Source organism: Pyrus communis, chromosome 12, assembly GCF_963583255.1.
Source record: "Pyrus communis chromosome 12, drPyrComm1.1, whole genome shotgun sequence".
NCBI lineage: Eukaryota > Viridiplantae > Streptophyta > Magnoliopsida > Rosales > Rosaceae > Pyrus > Pyrus communis.
In genome coordinates this window covers 25,446,834-25,465,414 of record NC_084814.1, presented here as the reverse complement: position 1 = coordinate 25,465,414, position 18,581 = coordinate 25,446,834, and the positions used below count along the sequence as shown (strand labels likewise).

General features: G+C 37.4%; 4 protein-coding genes across 5 annotated transcripts; 1 reads left to right on the top strand and 3 right to left on the bottom strand.

The window, feature by feature from the left end:
• Positions 1-1,648: 1,648 nt before the first annotated feature.
• On the bottom strand, positions 1,649-4,379 carry LOC137711066 (uncharacterized). Its single transcript, XM_068450268.1, has 6 exons — positions 4,337-4,379; positions 4,028-4,161; positions 3,289-3,458; positions 2,833-2,922; positions 2,555-2,713; positions 1,649-2,035 (listed from the first exon to the last, which is right to left on the bottom strand). Exons 2-6 carry the CDS (start codon positions 4,158-4,160, stop codon positions 1,940-1,942), a joined length of 648 nt encoding a protein of 215 aa, XP_068306369.1. The 5' UTR covers position 4,161; positions 4,337-4,379; the 3' UTR covers positions 1,649-1,939.
• Positions 4,380-7,247: 2,868 nt separating this feature from the next.
• LOC137710253 (uncharacterized) lies at positions 7,248-7,709 on the top strand. Its single transcript, XM_068449183.1, has one exon. It carries the CDS (start codon positions 7,248-7,250, stop codon positions 7,707-7,709), a length of 462 nt encoding a protein of 153 aa, XP_068305284.1.
• Positions 7,710-10,282: 2,573 nt separating this feature from the next.
• On the bottom strand, positions 10,283-11,360 carry LOC137711461 (uncharacterized protein At3g17950-like). Its single transcript, XM_068450707.1, has 2 exons — positions 11,052-11,360; positions 10,283-10,968 (listed from the first exon to the last, which is right to left on the bottom strand). The coding sequence occupies exons 1-2, from the start codon at positions 11,133-11,135 to the stop codon at positions 10,456-10,458; spliced, it is 597 nt and encodes a 198-aa protein (XP_068306808.1). The 5' UTR covers positions 11,136-11,360; the 3' UTR covers positions 10,283-10,455.
• Positions 11,361-14,527: 3,167 nt separating this feature from the next.
• Positions 14,528-18,511, bottom strand: LOC137711246 (uncharacterized). 2 transcript variants are annotated; one of them, XM_068450475.1, is made up of 4 exons: positions 18,154-18,511; positions 16,023-16,474; positions 15,722-15,947; positions 14,528-15,390 (listed from the first exon to the last, which is right to left on the bottom strand). In XM_068450475.1, exons 2-4 carry the CDS (start codon positions 16,461-16,463, stop codon positions 14,891-14,893), a joined length of 1,167 nt encoding a protein of 388 aa, XP_068306576.1. In that variant the 5' UTR covers positions 16,464-16,474; positions 18,154-18,511; the 3' UTR covers positions 14,528-14,890. The 2 variants fall into 2 exon arrangements, with proteins under 2 accessions (XP_068306576.1, XP_068306577.1); XM_068450476.1 differs by having other exon boundaries at positions 16,023-16,469.
• Positions 18,512-18,581: the final 70 nt, after the last annotated feature.

Genomic DNA, 18,581 nt, shown 5'->3' with positions numbered 1-18,581 from the left:
GGGACCCGCCACGCGTTTTCTTGCTGTTCGTTCGTTCAGGTGGCGCGGTTGCAGATCCCGCCACCGTCGTGCCGGTTCCCGGGTTTTGTTTGTCTCCGTTTTTTTCCGCTAGACCGGGTTGTCTTTTTTCTAATCTACACCACATATTAACAAAATTCAATTTATCGAATAAAAAAAAATGAAAAGACCAAATTATTCCGGTTAGCGAAACTAACACTATGTTTGGATGAAAAAATTTAAGATTACTAAGAAATTTTAAATTGACGGAAATTGAAATGACGAGATTTTATTTTTTATAATTTGTGAATTTTCTTGTTTGGTAAACCTAAAAGAACAATGAAATTGAACACGGAATTTGTTATCTTTAAACTTTAAATCACAGAAATTGCAAAATGACATCTATTTATATGGAATTTAAATTTGAGAATTGGAGGTTCCAAATCCAAAGTTTTTTTCCATGCGGAAATCTAAATTTCTATGTTTATGAATTCAAACAAGGAAATTGGTGCATGTCAATTTATAAATTTTGATTTTTACCTAAATTCCAAGTTTATTTTCCTCATCCAAACATAGTGTAAAGAAATAACCAAAATAAAACTTATGGGCAATATAATAACTTGAACATAAAATAATTTTGTAATTTTATACCTCACAGTCAAGTAATCATATCAATTACCTCAATTCTCTCTCCTATGTTTTTCTGCCAAATCAAATAAATTTTTAGTGATGAGTATTTCTTCATAAACAGGTCGCTAAAGATATAAACAGTCTCGTCAGCTATGAAAAATTGTTTGAAGGTTGTCATAAAAAAACTTTAGCGGCCATTATATAAATTTTCTTTGTAAATTTTAGTTTCAAAATTTTAGTAAAATATGCAAGTTATATCAAGCGTTAGACAATGAATCTTTCTTTTATGCTCGAATTTAAATTTTTCTACTTAAAATTGGAATAATTTATAGTAGAATATTGCATTGTGAAGCGAAAAATATTGGAGGGGAGAAATTTAGCATTGTTTCAAAATGCCAGATTATGTTGTAAATTTGTAATATATGGATGGATCATGGAGGAATGTTTTCTTCTTTCAATTGGATAAACTCTAGTTATGTGCTACATACGTTAGTTAGATTAATTAGTTAGAGCAGTGTGTTATTCTAATTGCACTTGACTTCGACTCTTCTCTACATCGATTAGTGTGGTTTAATAGATTTTGTCTTTTTCTATTCAAAAACTCTCGTCACTTGTTAGTCGTTCGCTTGACCATGAAGGTTTAGATTGGTATCCAGCTATGTGACCACCATGCTTAAAAACTTCTAAGTAACAATGGATTCGTAAGTTGCACCTTTCTTAGTAGATTAAGTAACTGCAAATAATCATGTTTCGTCAATTATATTCTCATAATTTCTCAATGGTGTTAATTATGGTAGCATGTGGTATGTCACATGCCGAGGCCCAACTTGTGGCTTCGTCATGGCAGTTGCAATGCAGTCGCCTAGGCAGTCCACTATTTCGAGGGCCAGGAAAGCTTATAAAGACATTTCAGCCTTCCCTGAGCATCATCGTATTCACCAGCGCTATGAATTGACTTAAGACATGTCGTGTGGAAATAAATTTTGTAATATTGTTTGCTTAATCTAGGTACCTAAACAAATTAAAATAACATATGAATTTGTATGAAACTTGTAACTTAGTCGGTTAAGAGTTATCTAGCACCGAGATCCATAGTCAACGAAAAGCGAAAGGAAACCTCACAAATATACATGACTTAAATTACAGAGGAGTCATCTTCGCTGCCATTAGAGGCCGACGAACTACTACTACTGGGAATGTAAAGTACAAAGCGAATCTATCACTTAGCCTGTTGTGTTTTATCTGAGTATATATACACACACAGTCATTTCATGAAGGCTTTAAATTATGATCGAAGGTGTATAGAACCTTTTTACTTGACCTGCTGCTCGCCGAGGCGCCTCTTCTCTTCCTCAACTTGTTCAAGCAATGCTTCTAACTCTGCTTCTGTTAGGCCCTCTAACCTTTTCTGCATATCCACAATTTTACCCCATTCGGGCGTTAGGGAAACGTATATGGTTAATAGAGAAAGTTAGAAACTTCAAAGTTCAGTAAAAGTACAGCGAAACCGAAAAATCTAAGAAACTTCCGGGAAGTATGCTGCATAATATCCCGCAAACGTCTCAAGCAACTCACATCAGCGCACTTAACTCTCAATCTCAAAAGCTATCGCAACATAGCAGCATCAATACTGGCCGTTAACAGGAAGCTCGTTACCTATGGGGTTCAATGTAACAGGGTTCCGAAACTCATTAATGTTTTATAAAACGAGCGCAATGACATTCTAAGATTCATACAGCCCACCCCACTTAGTAGGATAAGGCTTGGTTGTTGTTGTTGTAGAGAGAGAGAGAAACAGGTAAAATCAAGAGATGTGAAAAATGCATACAAATTCAAGAATACTACAGAGAAGAAAAAAAAAAAAGAACAGAATTTGGTAGAATTATAATAGATAAGTAGATACAAGAGATTATAATAAAACAGTTACCTCCATGACTTTGCTTTCATAATCGCGTATTTGTTGTGCGTACGTCATTTCCTTATTTGAAACACGAAAAATATAAGTGGAAATCCATCCAATAGTCAGGCCCAACACCAGCACCAGCTGAACAACGTTTCCTGCTTGTAAAGGATCAACTCCAGCAAACTGCATAAAGCATCATAGCAAGAATAGTTACACGACTGGAAAATGAGCTAGCTAAAAAAGAAAAGGAAGCTATCAAGGATAGAAACTTCATGAAACAATTAAACAAGAGAATAAAGTACCTCTAATCCGCTTTTCAAGCCGATCCCGATAGCAGTTACTCCTACTCCAATCAATAAAACATCCTTTCTTGAGTATCCAAATGGTTTCTTCTGTTAAAACACAAAAGAAAAAAGGTATGTAATTAAACATCTTTCTTTCCCTGTCAACATGACTTCACATATCTCTATCCCAAACACCCCAATCCCACTGACTAAAGGGACCGGCTATATATAATAAACTGGACATACTAACTCCTTGTGCATGTGGGATTAAAATCTGTAATCTATGCGAGAAGCAAGAACCGTATGCCAGACAATCAACCTTCTGCTTAGTAAGTAACCAACATTTTTGATTGTTGATACATCTTAGGACATCAGCTGATGCTGACAAGAGATGCCAGTGGGATAAACTTGGATTCATGTTACAGAAAAATAAAATACAGAACAAATCATTGATCAGTAGTTGCTCATACATGCCTTGGCCTGATCAGAGGAGTCATCTTCGCTTCCGTTAGAGTCCGAGGAACTGCTACATCTGGGAATGGTCAAGATCGCCTTTTTTGGAATTATGTGGTTGATGCTATTGGATCCTTCTCCACGTAAAAGGGATGTTTCATTTCTATATAAGCTGTGAATCATGACTTTTCCTGAAGAATTCAGTATAAACGTAGTAATATCAGCTAAATGTCCGGTTTGTATAAGCAAATGATATAATTTGTACGCAATCCCTTTCAATCAAGTAGAACCCTCCTTGATATCCTAGTATATGAAAACATATGGTAAAAAATAGAACATTCAAATAATGTCACATCTTAAGGTAACATGGAGTTTCCAAAATGCCTAAATCAGTCAATCATTCAGATAGTGTTGTATGAATCCTAGAACGCCATTGCGCTTGCCGCTAGGATTCATACACCTCACTTAGTGGGATAAGGCTTCGTTGTTGTTGTATTTGACGAAGCAATAAACAATACGTTCCATAAAGAATCGGTGTCATTCAAATGAAAAGCAAAAACCCCCCACATTCTATTAGAACTAACCAACACAAGAGCTGTCGATTTCTCCGTAAACCAATGGAAATTTTGCACAAATACAATCAGAAAGGTCTATAAAAACATTTGGACCCTAAAATCGAACGGGAAATCTTTCGGAGCGAATAGCTGAAGCTAAAAAAAAAAAAAAGACATTCAAGAACGGCAAAGCAGCAGCAACTGACCTCTCAGCAAACCATGAAAATCTCTGACCTTCAATTGCATCAATGGCAGAGCCGAAATACCCAGAAGAGAATTTGGTCTTCTTCCACATGCTAAACTACAACTTGGAGTATTTCCAAGTGGGAGAGATGCCATCCTGCAATTTTCTTCGCATTACCACAAAAATTAAAACAAACCCAAGAAAGAATAGGGAAAATTATAATTAATTTGAGCATTAAACGCATGAGCTAAACCAAAATCCGATTGCTTTTATTTGTAAATTAGGCACATATTTGATGAAAGGAGATATCTTTTAGAGAGAGAGAGAGTACCTGGTAGAGAGAGAGGGAGGGAGCAGCAGATGGTAACTCAAGGACTACCGTTAATGGATTGCAGATGACTGGCATTCAGCGCTTCCCTCCACCCTCAAGTCTGATACAGTAATTTTGTCTTTGCAGGGTCCCACCTCTTAAAAGATCAACGACTATTATTTTCAAGGGAGAACGATATATGGAGTTTCTCAACTTCGAACAAAGTTGGATGAGATATAAATACAAGAGTTCAATATATTTATATATGACGTTGTCGAGGCATTTCTATTCAAATTTTCCTCATATGACACGATACAAGTCATCTTAAGAAATATAAAACTTCCATGTCACCAAGTGTGTGAATTTATTTGGAGTGCATACCTCTTTCTCTTTATCTTTCGGCGCATATGTGATTGAACACGAATTAGATTAAGAGCAATGATTTTTGCACTATTTTTTTCACTTTATACGCTTCATTATATTTTTCTAGTCATTAATTTTTTTTTTTAACAAATGATATTATCTACACTAAAAATAAAGTACAAAATAAAAATAAAAAAGTGGGAAAACTGCTCAGATGAAATGAGAACTTTCAAGCGTATAAGGTTTCTCAAAAAAAAAATGTGTGTGAGAGAGAAGACGTTCGGAAAAGGAAGGGATCCTCGGATCCCTTCCACCAAGTCCACCAAATCAATCAATCCGGACCCTTGAAATTTGATACAACGACTAAAAACAGGGGACCCTTCACGTTGGATCAAATTTCAATAGTCTAGATTGATTGATTAGGTGAATTTGATGGAAGAGATTTGGAGAAGAACCCTTTCCCGTTTGGAAATACACCAGGTTGTAAGTAAGTCTCTTTCTCACCCGGAGAAAGGACAAGTAATAACTTTCACTTCCCCATGGTATGAGACATTAGGGCTTTCTTTCTTTAGTAAGACAAGAGTAGGTTACTCCTTGATTCAATAATTACGATACGAAATGTTAATCAAGATTTGCTTCATAATCATTTAATTAGCAATCTAATTGAGCAATAAGCATACAACAAAAAAAGGCAGTCCCATTTCTAATATAATCCCTCCAAAAGATTTAGTACAGTTAATTGGTTTTTGGACTCACTTGATACTTGATTAAGCTAATATCTACCAAGATCAAACTGCTATAGTTTAGACCAATTTAGGAAACTAATTAAGCTTAAGGTTTCCCAACTAACTAATCATACGGTTGAGATTAGAGGAAAAGGATCATCGCCGGATATGAATAGTAACTAACGAAAACTGATCGCACAATATACAATGAATGGATGAGATCATTGGATCCTTAGGATTCCTAGAAAAGAAAAAGGATCCGGCCGATGATTCTTTTCCAAGATTAGATAATAGCTCCAAAATCATCAGTAACATGTATTGGGGAATATTGTGCATCGCTAGCAGCTAGCTTATCAGCCTTAGCTAGCACTGGATAGTGATTGCATAACTAGCAAAAGATTTGACCTTGTCACCACTTCTCTGCCCAGATATCCCTTTCTCACTTCGTCCAAATATAGGTACACACTACACAGATATATACATTTCTTCCTTCTCTCTCTACTATTATATTTATACAAGTCTCGTTTTCATGGTTACCTAATGATCGAGATTTTGTGGACGTGCATCATTGAATTTAATATCGAGAGTTGAGATTAAACCATTTTAAGCACATCCGTTTACCATTGATGTCAAATTCAAGAATGAGTATCCATGTATTCTTTAGTCACCTGTAAACGAACATTTTAAAAATATTTTTTCTGATATATATGCGTGTATTTGTATGTATTTGTATACATAGAGTAGGTGAGGCTGTTGCAGGAATAATATCAAAGAAATGGACCAATGGTAGGTAACCATGTCCAATCATTCGTTTGGTGGTGTCCTTAAGTGAGCAGTTTGTACATTACCCAACCAATTGCTCCATGCTTCACCATGTGCCCTCCCTACTGATAAATTCATAAAAATCCTATTGAAATCCTATACATTTAAAATACACTATTGTAATTAGAGAGGACATGCTAGCCTCACTCACCTAGCCATTGGCTTTCCATGCTTTTAAAGTATTGATTAGGGTTCGATTCCGCTCACTGTGAAAAAAAACCACAAAATGATATCAAGTTTTAAAAGTTCTTTTTTGGAAAAATTGATATTGGCAAAAACTTATTGATAATAAGTTGATATATTTTGGAGTTCTTTTGTGGACTGGCAGTTGATTGGCGCCTTTCTAGATCAAGATTAAGGAAGTTGATATTGGCTGATTGGGAAGTGGTTACCTCAAAGAATTAAGGGTTCTGATCATCCTTCCGGACTACCTTGTTAATGTCAATGATATCAACATATTATTAATAAATAACATATAAAGAGACTGATTGGGGAGTGGTTACCTCAAAGAATTAAGGGTTCTGATTACCCTTCCGGACCACCTTATTAATTTCAATGATATCAACACATTATTGATAAATAACATATAATTAAAGAGTTTTATAAGGAAGAACCTCCAATACTTCGTAGCCATGCTATTCAAAGTTCACATGGTGGGAGTATGAAACTTGGATGCTTTGTGTGTAACCAAGTGACATGCATCTAGGTAGACGACAAATCCATCTAATTTCTTTCCCACTCTGTCAATCAACCACTATCATATTCATGCATGCACAATTTCATTTATATATACTCGTTCAAACAGACTCTTCCAAAGCCCCATCCATCTCTCCCTCCTTCCCCTCTCTCTCTCTCTCTCTCTCTCTCTTTCTCTCTCTCTCTCTCTCTCTTTCCCCTCCTCCAAAGAGTAGACCTACCATTTGCCTCTTCTGATGGGAAATGCAGCAGTTTCTTGTGCTCCATTGATCATATGCTCAAGCAGTCCAAGAGGAGCAACAAAAGTCGTATTTCTGGATGGAAGAATGGAAGTTTTCACAAGGCAAGTAAAAGCAGCAGAGCTAATGGTAGAGAATCCAGGCCAGTTTTTGTGTGAGTCTACCACCCTCAAAGTTGGCAACAGAATCCGCGGCCTCACCGCGGACGAACCACTCGAAAGACGGCGGTTTTACTTCCTCCTCCCCATGGACCTCCTCTACTCAGTGCTAACACACGAAGAACTCAGCTCCCTAACTTACAGGGCTTCAAAGGCACTCAAGAACAGTAGAGGCTTCAACAATTTCAGCAGGATTTTTCCGGTTTTCGGAGATTTTCACATGTTTAATCTTTCGGAATCCAAGAGATCGGATTGCGATGAAGATCATGTAATTATTAGTGTTAATTCAAGCCATAATTCAGAGCCAGTAGTATTATTGGAGAGGTACTCAAAGCAAAGATCATGGAAGCCTGCATTAGAAACCATTGATGAAACTCCTTGTACGCATTGACATCCTCTTCATTTGTAATAAATTTTGATTAATTACGTACATTTTGATTTAATTTTTTTTCCAGAATTAATTTTAGAAGTAATTAAATATCTAACTAACTTCATGAGCTAGCTTAAATGCGAGAAAGTTTCGCTTGTACGTTTAGATTTGGTTTTTGATGCATTTGCTAGTTTATGATTCATTTAGAAGTGATTTTAAAATGATTAAAAGTGTTTTTGGTGAAAATAATTTTGAAATGATTTTAAAATGACTAAAAGTGCTTTTGGTGAAAATATTTTTGAAATCAATCCTTAGTAAAAATGCAAGTGAATCATGAAAAAGCATTACAAGAAGCACATCACACTACCACTTTCTGGGCCTGCTCCACCACTGTAGCAGGATATTGTCCGCTTTGGACCCCGACCACGCCCTCACGGTTTTGTTTCTGGGAACTCACACGAGAATTTCCCAATGGGTCACCCATCATGGGAGTGCTCTCGTGCGCTACTCGTTTAACTTCAGAGTTCCCATGGAACTCGAAGTCAGTGAGCTCTCAAAAGGTCTCGTGCTAGGTAGGGATGGAAATATACATATAAGGATAATTCCCCTAGGTGATGTGAGATGTCACAATCCATCCCCCTTAGGGGCTCGACGTCCTCGTTGGCACACACGTGACCAGGGTTAGGTATTGATACCAAATTGTCACATCCTGACCCGGGAGGGACTACTTCCCAGGCCCACTCCACCACTGTAGCACGATATTGTCCACTTTGGACCCCGACCACGCCCTCACGGTTTTGTTTATGGGAACTCACACGAGAACTTCCCAATAGGTCACCCATCCTGGGAGTGACCTCGTGCGCTACTCGCTTAATTTCAGAGTTCCCATAGAACCCGAAGCCAATGAGCTCCCAAAAGATCTCGTGCTAGGTAGGGATGAGAATATACATATAAGAATCATTTCCCTAGACGATGTGGGATGTCACATCCAGTGCTTTTGAAACTCAACAATATTTCCTTTAAAAACGTTTTGCTTTCAAACGAGCCCTAAGCCATTCTTAATCGTGTAAGAAAATCTGGATGGTCCATGCAACATCAATTAGCTGTTTATTGTGAATAAAATATGTTAATATATCTAATCAAATATGGTTGGGATTAGATTAGTTGTCCTCCTTTTGCCTTCCACCATTCCTAAAGCTGGAAAGTGATGAAACAAACCAACTAACAAATTAAGAATGCTTTTCGTTTTAGATTCCATGATGGCGACACTAATTAATAATATTGTTTATTTGCAGTATATTATTTACTAAAACATTTTGTAAATTTGATATATGTATTATTAATTTATTAGACTCCTAACGTCTAAATTTTATATAATCAAGAGCGTAAGAAGAAATCATTGTTTATCGCATTGAAATGTTGAAAGCTGCAAAGTATATCTTTTTTTTATCTTTTTCGGGTGCATTTTTGTTCATCTCATTCAAGTAATAGTAATGTTCACCATCCTATTTATTATTGTTAAATGAGTTTAAATTTTGAGATTTATGTCTATCCACTACGCAGATTCTAAAATTTAAATTCATCTCACTATAGTAAATAGAATGGTGAGATTATTAGCAAAAATATTCTCTATTTTTTCTAATTAACGGCTACATGAAATTATATTATTTGACCAAAAATAGTTGAAAGAACTGTCTCATTTTGTTCTATTTCTTCTTTAATTGTTGAAAATCTTTAATGATTTGGTAATTACTAAATACTTTGGGTTGAGACTTTTATTCAAACGGTTGTCTGGCTAGGACGAATCTCATATGAAATAAAGAATAGATAGAGTTCGATTAAATCGAAATGTAAAGAGTGTCATGATTTTGAAAGAAATGTCGTGATATGATCGAAACTCAAGACACTCTTACACAAGTTTGTCTTCTATTAGCAGAGGAGATGTTGAGTCCCATAATTCCATGTGAGATAGGGATACAGGAAGGAACCAAGAAAAGCCAAACCAGCCTACCAAAACTGAATATATTACTCTGAAGTGGTGGTTGATTTTTGCGACTTTGTCCAAAGTTAACCACAATCTTTTTCTTTACAAGATTAGTTTGAAAATATTGTTGTAAGAAATTTAGCTTCTAAATCGTGACGTGGATGGATAATATAGGATAATAAAAGATAATTAAAAAGAAAAAGGCAATGGCATATGGAGTTTTATCGCGGTGACGGTCTGGATATCTCCACAGAGACGTCGGCAGCTGACCTATGCAAATGGAGGGAGAATATAAGGGGGGACCTTAATCTCCTAAAGCCACTCATAAAGGAATGGTCGTAGTTTGCCTGCTCTTTCATAACAAAGTTGTTATTCTCGACTAGCATAGAAGTTTTTCGCGCGGGTCGGTCGATTTAGCATTTCAAGTGGTTGCTTCTTTCGATGTCCATGTGCCAATGCCACTTTGGATGGCATTGGATCGGTCAAGACACTTGAATCTTAACTAGCTTTGTCTGTGCTGTGGTTTTGCCTATTGCCTTTTTCTTTTTGAACAAACAATAGTATTATTGAGTTAAAATGTTAAAAATTAGGAAGAGAGAGATCGGTGAGGATCATAAACGCATCAAGAATCCAAGATGCATAAACATTATTATTTTTGTTTTTGTTTTCCATTAGTTTCCACATAAAAAATAAATAAACTCAAATGCTGATGTCATTAAACAGCGATAAAAAGACCAAAAGACAGAGGAGAGAAAAAAGAGAAAGAAAAAAGCGGGAGCAGAATTATGCTACACCGCCACTACAGATGGCAGTGAGTGAAACCGGCAATCTAGAGAGAACTCCAGCCGTCGATGCATTCGCAATCCCGTCATCCACATTCGGCGGCGGAAGAACCCTCCCGTCGGCGAACAACAGCCGTCCATTTCTTGGCTGGTCCACCATGACGCCTTCAAGCTCCGCAGCCGTATTATAAAATGCAGCGTCTCCGAACCGCCTCTCCACCTCAAGAAACTCCCCGAGCGAAGCCGGCTTGGTGCAGTCGTCACGGCAAAGCCGCCACCACCTCCTCCGCCGCTCCGCCACCACACCCACCGCCGACGAAGCGGCGACACTCTTCTTTTTCGGCTTCTTCGTCTTCCTGGAGCTGCTTCCGCTGGTACTGCCAATGTTGTTGATGTTTCCGGCTTGGGGGTCGCGGTGGTTCTGGCTCGGAGCTCTGAAGGTGATGGAGGGGAAACTCACTCCCATAAGGGTTCCCAACGTCGTGCTCCGATCGTGAAAGAACGACCCTGTAGACTGCGATTCAAAATTTCACAAATTTATAAAATCGAAATTAAGAAATTGACGAAATTGGTGAGAGAAATGGGGGAATGGGTTACCTCGGTGTCGAGATCGGAGGAGGAGACGGAGGAGTTGGTGGGGGAGGAGGGCGGCGGCAGCAAGTCATTTCTCGGATCTAGCATTTTTTTGGCTCTTTCTGCTTCTGGTACTTGCTTCTGGAGAGAGGATTTTCTGTTTGTTTCTCGGCAAAATTGGGATGGCAAATTTGGATTCTGATCTTCTTCTTCTTTGAAATTTGAAGCTTTATTTATGTGCAATTTAAAGCGTCGATCGAGAGAGAGAGAGAGGGGGAGGGAGAGATGGTGATGGATGGGATTTTTAATTTAACTGGAAGTTTAGATTGCGTTTCAAATCATTAATGTTTGGGGCATTGAAGGTGCTTTGTCTTTTTTAATATTTTAATCTTCATTATATTTTTTTTTTTCCGAACAATACTTGACTACTTAAGTATAGGTAAGAACTTTTAATTAAAAAATTTTCATTTTTTGAATTATAAAGTTTTGTACTTATAATCAGAATCGTTAAATCACTCTGTAAGTATCATCTTTGTAAAAAATGAATTAAAACTAAGATCGTTCAGTCAATCTGTTATAACAAATACATAAACGGTTCATAATACTTTTATCAATTTCGTTTATCTGTTTTTATACTGTTTGATGACTAAATGATTTTAAATTTAATTGTTTTTTTTGCAGAGGCAATATTTATAAAATGATTTACAATATGAACGGTTCTAATGATAAACACGAACATTTATGAATCATTTATATGAATAACCAAGTATTATTCTTTAAAAATTGGTTATCAAACGAGTCTCTTCAAGTTTCTATATTATGACTAGTGGCCCTATGTCCTTTACCTATTTCAAAGTTACACTATACAATTTAATTAGTTGAAGGTTGGAATGTAACGTATACGTATCATGTACATGTGCAATAACCTAATTTATGTCATACAAAAATTTCCTAACACAAAAGAAATAAAAGAGTAAGTGGATTTCACGTTGAAATTAAGCAAATCACACCTAAACAATTAAATAAAAGATCAACATGAGAATTAATATTTATCTTAAACTTGAACAATCAGGTTTCATTCTCATTCAAGATGCCTTTCATTATGAGTTAGTAAATATGTCATTAGGGCACATATACCTATAAAAGACTTTTAGACGATGGAGAGATTTTTTTTAATGTGTTTATAACACGAAACGTATGCCACGTGTTATTATATAAGTGATGCAAAGTTTTTTTTTTTTTTTCAAGTATTATTCTAATTGTATAATTACATGTGGTGTACCATCTCGTGTTATGTGCACACTAGAAAATCTCCCCAACTGATGTGCTAGATCAATCAAGTAAAGTATTAGACCCTTGGAAGTGGGGGTGCTATACCATACACTAGGGTTTGATCTTTGAGCATTTATTGGTCTCATAGTTTAAGTGGCCAAGCAAAAGGCTTGGGAAGCACTTTTGCAGGTAGTGTCCTAAAAGGAAAAGCTGCCGACACTCGTGGCCACAAGACTCGTGGTCCTCCCTCCTCTCATGGGCACGGGGACTCAGATATGACGTACCTCTAAATTTCTATCTGTATTACTATCATTTAGACAAAGAAAACATCAAACTAAAAGTTCATGTGAATTGTGATTATTTGGAATGGGATTGAGATTCTCTTCGGATTCTTTTTATCCGGATCCTTCAATTATCTACGTTATTCGATGTGTGCTGGCTCTCATTGCCAACCTACCAAGCCCACACCATCGTCTTCTAGCCTTCGGTTGTCCAAAAATGGAACCAAGTCATTCAAATTGAGAGAGAAGAAAGTCAGATATAGAGTGAGAAGGGAGAATAATATGGAATGAAAAAGTAGACAAAGTTAAATTAATTCTTGGCTAATTGATGTTAAATAGAACATACACGATTGAAGGATTAGGAGGATTCAGATGGAAGGAATTCGGACATGATGATCATATTCCTTTAGAATGGTCCATTTGGAGCCCTAATCCTACCCCAAATAGAGAGAATGAAAATATTGGTTGAGGATGCACAACTATACTTGGGGGCCACAATTCATGTGTCAACTACATAAGACATTTAATAGAGCTGCTTAATTAAGAGAATTTTCATTAACAATGTGAGGTCGAGTCGGATCAAAATAGTGGAAAATGGAAATACCTTATTTTGGTAACATGTGCCTTATAGATGATGTGGTTGGCCCCTCTGCCCGAGTTTTTGTCTTATGATTGTGTTGGAGTGCCCCGAGCCCACATCGATGAATTACTGGATTGATTTAGATTGTATAAGCGATTACAGAGAACCTAATTAGCGACTAATTATTCTTTTGGGTACACATCATTGAGCTGGCGTACGCTTCCCTGAGTGCGACTAATCCTTTCCCATGTGCAGCTGTGATACACTGATACTGTTGAGAATTGCAGAACGGAGTGCCCGTATCTTCACGTCCCAGAGGAGAAAGGAATTTTACTTGGTGGTTTCACCGGTTTTGGACCCACGACCTAGTGACCTAACAATGATGCATCCCTATGTAGCCTCCTATTTAAGGGACCGGCACAAGGGCATGTCCTAAATAATGGCACAAAGAATACGAGAGGGCCCAGGCTATGGATGAAGTAGGATTTTTTATTTTTTTTTCTTATTTGAACTCTCACGATTAAATCATGTCAACATCTTATATTAATTTTTTTATAAAAAGAGAAAAATAAAATAAAGAATGTGAGAGAAGAAGATGGAAGAGGATGAAACGAGAGAGAGAGAGAGAATCCTAATCCTCTATGATACCCACACTCATTTGGACGAAATAGAGAAAGGGGATAATATCGGCAATTACTCGGTAATATCTCTTATCGATTGCGAAGTATAAAATGGATACAAGAGAAAAATAGCAACTTATCTGGACAAAATCTTGAGTGTATCCAGTGTAGGATCTCTCCGCGACCACTGGTGAACTCGCTGGCCTTGGCCCCTCACCGGCGTGCATGATCTGATGGTCGTCATGATTTGGTCTCTGATAAGTGATAACACCTGTACTGCAGTAAAGGAAACCTGGAAATGCCACATTAAACAGGCATTACTTTTGTTTATCTAAGCAAATAATAAAAAATTGGAAAATCTACAGTATCACATTGCTCTCGAAGCAACGTGAACTTTTGCATCCTCACACACTCCTTTAGTGTGAAAAATTTTCAAGTCAAACGCGTGGACAATTCAAATTAAGTGACGATGGACACGTGTGGCCATTGAGCTTCACACGTGGGCCAACCTACTCTGATACTATGAAGAGAGTTGAGGTTTAACTATAAAATCAATCGGCAATATGAGAAATAATTCAACTTACTTATAAGCGTTTGCAAGGTTTCTTCTTTTATTAACGTGAGACTCTTTTAACTTTTACATTCTCATGCATATAAGGCTACGAGGTACGCTAACAACACCCGAAATAATATTTAAAAAGTCAAAATAAAACAATAGGCGAGCAGACAAAAAAGTGAAGATAATAGTACCAGAAAAATGATCAAATCCACTGCTTAAACCAGCCAGTTTTACATGGAATTGTACATGAACCACTTTTAACAATTGCTTTCTTTGTCACAAAATGTATTCCCTACCACACATGCAATCCCAATCTTCAAAGTTTCCTGCATCATTCTTTTGGAGTTCAGCTGTTGGAAGTAAGGTGGTGGAAAAGCCAGCAGCATCAACCCCCTCCAAATGAATGCTTTTTCTACAAACCCTACCAATATGTTTCTTTTCTATAAACAAAAGTAATGTACATCAACGAAACCTTCGTCTGGTTGTTGAGACTCGAACCCGGAAAAAATTTGCCAAGCCTGGCTTGAAACTATGACCACAATCAATCTGATCTACATGGGAGATAAATCATGGATATAGTCATCCCACATTTCACTTGCAATCGAATCCCGCATCTGCGAACTGAATTCAAGTTCTTCTGTGTCAAAACCAGAGGCCTCAAAATGCATGATTGGTGGCTCAAGCACCGCTAATGGGGGAACTGGTTCCTCCATTTGCAGTATGGTGTCCTTTTCATACGTTTTAAAGATCCAGTCATCTGGTTTCTCCTCGTGGATGAAATTGTGTAGGGCACACGCTGCCACAACCAACTTGACTTGTGTTTGCAATGGGTACGGAGGAGCTGACATCACTATAGGGAAGCGTTCTTTTAAAGCCCCAAAAGTGCGTTCAGATGCATTTCGTAACAATGAGTGTCGCTGATTAAATAGCTCTTTCGCATCTTGAGGATGATAACCACTAGGAAACTCCATCGAGTGATAAGGTATACCAGGATATGGAGCAATGAAGCCAGGCATGTTTGCATACTTGTTGTCCACAAGGTAGTATTTACCTGTTACAAGTTTTGAACCCAATAGTGCTAGTAAGATTCAACAGTAGTTGTCAAAGTATTGACAGAATAAGATCATTTCTATATTTTTCCAAACAAATAGACCACCATGTATTGCGTACATAAGAACCAGCATTTTCCAATTCATATATATTTTTGACAGTACATTTATTTCTAGAAATGATCGTCTAATAGCTAAATATAATCCGAAAATCTATTTAAACTGCATGAATTTAGACAGTTGAATACTTTCTTAATGACTATCATATTAAAAAGAAAACGTAGTTTTCTATGTTAACTGGGTGTTCAATAGTCCAAGTCGGGTTAGCAATACCTTCTGGCATCTGCAATTTGTTTCGTCTTGTGAGAGCAGAATTCAAAACTTGCAAATCTGATGCAGAGCCTTCCCAACCAGCCAAGACATAAAGGAACTTGAGATCAAATGAGCAAGCAGCCAGAACATTTTGTGAAAGTAAGCCATTCTTGTCGCGGAAAGGTCCTTGCTCATCTACGCCCACCATCACTGGGAGGTGTATGCCATCAACTGCTCCCACACAATCCTATAGGATAAAAATTTCGAATTGTAAATCACATAGAAACGAGATACAAATCACACTTAGTTACTGTGGGATTACCTTAAAATATGGATAGAATCTAGGATCTTCTGAAATTTTGGGAGGAACATCAGATCCTGGAGGCTGAAAGAAACCTAACGAAATTGCCATTACTGCGTTCAAGACATTGTTGAAATGACGACTGATGGTTTCTCCTGAATAACGGAATAACTCTTGAACAGCTCGAGTCCGTAGATTATGACCAATTATGAACAAGAACATGGCCAGTTGCTCTTCAATCTTGATTCGATTTGTGTGACGCAGAAGGCCTTTTCCTTGCAAAATATCACACAACTTGTAGAAGACGTGCTTATCCATGCGAAAGTTTTCTAAACAGCGTTCATTTTGACCATTAAGGACTTCATCTATAAACTTTGCACCAGTAGATGATAAATCATGACTGAGCTCTTTTGGTATATAATTCTCATAGACTGCATCCTTTTCATCTTCAGAGCTCTCCATTACCAACTAACCTTTGCACAGAAACGTATGCCTCGAATATCAGCAAGTATATGGATGGAGGTCAAACATAAAGAAATATAAAACAAAAGGAACAGATTCTATGTTGGAAGAGAATACAACAATGTGAAAGTACCGTTTAACAACTCTTGCCAGCTATATTATATCGAAATACATTATTTTCTAAACGAAAAATTCATATATGAACAAGAAAGAGTGTCAACTGTCAAACCCCATCATTCACAGGGGAGTTGTTTCCTCATAAGCATTTGTGAAATTGATACTTTAGTGAATCAACTTAAACAAGAAAATTTATGAACCACCGGAAAAACCAAGTACAGTGATTTATACACGGAGAAGGACCATCTTTGAACTATGCTGTGACTATAACACGACTTGACAATTCAACACACACGAAAAAACAAGAAGATAAAGGGTATGAAACAGAAAAGTCTGGAAGCAAAGACTAAGAGAAAAACCTCTAAACACAAAAAGTGAAGAAATGGATAAATTACTGCGCACTCTCAAAAACTTGAATAGTTTACACCCAACTCAACCCTCAACTGACGTGAACCTTCATTTCAACCGATGAGGGAGTCACCTGCATCAATCTTTTCTAAACGCTCTTCCCTAGTTACGGTCATTTTCATTGCTACACTCGTATTCATAAGAGAAGCACACGCGTGCATCCACACCCACACAGAAATAAGGTTCTAAGAAATGGTAGTACACGAAATGTGTACTTCATTCGCGTTACTACAAGAGCATCAAAAGCACGAAAATATCAGCATCCAATAAAGAGAGGAGAATAAGGGCCTGTTTGGTAGGACTATTTTCAAAAACTGAACTCAAGACTAACTCAAAAATATAGTCTATTCTTTAAAAACATAAAAAGTGAGTTTTAAACTTAAACTCACTCCTTTCTTTTCTCTCCTTCCTCCCCTCTCACTCCAAATCTATCTCTCTCTTTTCTTCTTTCCCTGTCCTCTTTTTTTACCTTTTTCATCTCTCCTCCAATCCGCTCTCTTCATTCTCTCGGTTCTATCTCTCACTCATCTTTCTCTCTATCTCATCATATCCTCTCTCTTCTTTCTCTTTCCTTAAATCATTTCTTACTTTCTTTCCTCCTCTCTCCTCTTTCTCCCTCTCCGTTAAGATCTTTTTGTCTACTTTAAGTTGTAAGATTTAAAAATTTTAAATCGCAAACCAATCAAGTTTTTGAGTCTTAAAGAAAATTGTTTTCAAGAAATGTTCTTAAGAAATGTTTTGAGAAATGATAAAAAATTTCAAATAAGATACCAAACAGGCTCTAAAGTACTAGCTAGTGCCAAACCAAAATTACACAATCACAAACAGGGTAGCAAATCATCTATGCAGCAAACCGCGAAAGTTGTCCGAAAACTTCATCAAACTCGAAAACTACAGAAACCCAGAATCTAAGGTGTAGACCTCACCAGCTGAAGCATCACAAACAGGAATTATACATTCAAATAGACATCAAATTGACGCAATTCTGCTGAATTCTATAATATCAAATAACAAATTCACCGAATGTAAAACCAATTCTTACAAATTCTACTTACAATTTGAACGAATTAAACAAAAGATTAAACTCCAAAGTTGAACGAACGAAATTATCATCGCCATTAAACAAAAACCCAGATGAGAATTTATCGAAAATGAACAGCCATACCTGCAGAGAGCTGGGCTACTGCAACTTCAGGAGGCAAACGACGTCGTCTTCGGCGAAGGATTGGGCGGAACGAGAGAAATGTGTGTAGGATGAACAGAATCGTTGGGTTTTTAAATTTGGGGGAGTTAGTGAGTCTACTGAGTGACGTCACATTCTCCGTGACTCTGTGTGCGCGCTTTTGCACTTTGCAGTCTCTCTCTCTCTCTCTGTGCCAGTCCTATGCAAACCTCAGACTAACTGGAGGCGGAGGGCTAGAGGAGGAGGCGGAGGACTAGAGGAGGAAGCGGAGGAGGAGGAGGAGGAGCAGGGAGGGATCTCTCTCTCTCTCTCTCCCCTCTCTCTGTGGGTTAAAGCCCGATTTCGTGGGAGCCCAAGTTTTTTAAGAATGTTTTCAGAAACCCCAAATGAATCCCTCCATTCTCGGCCCA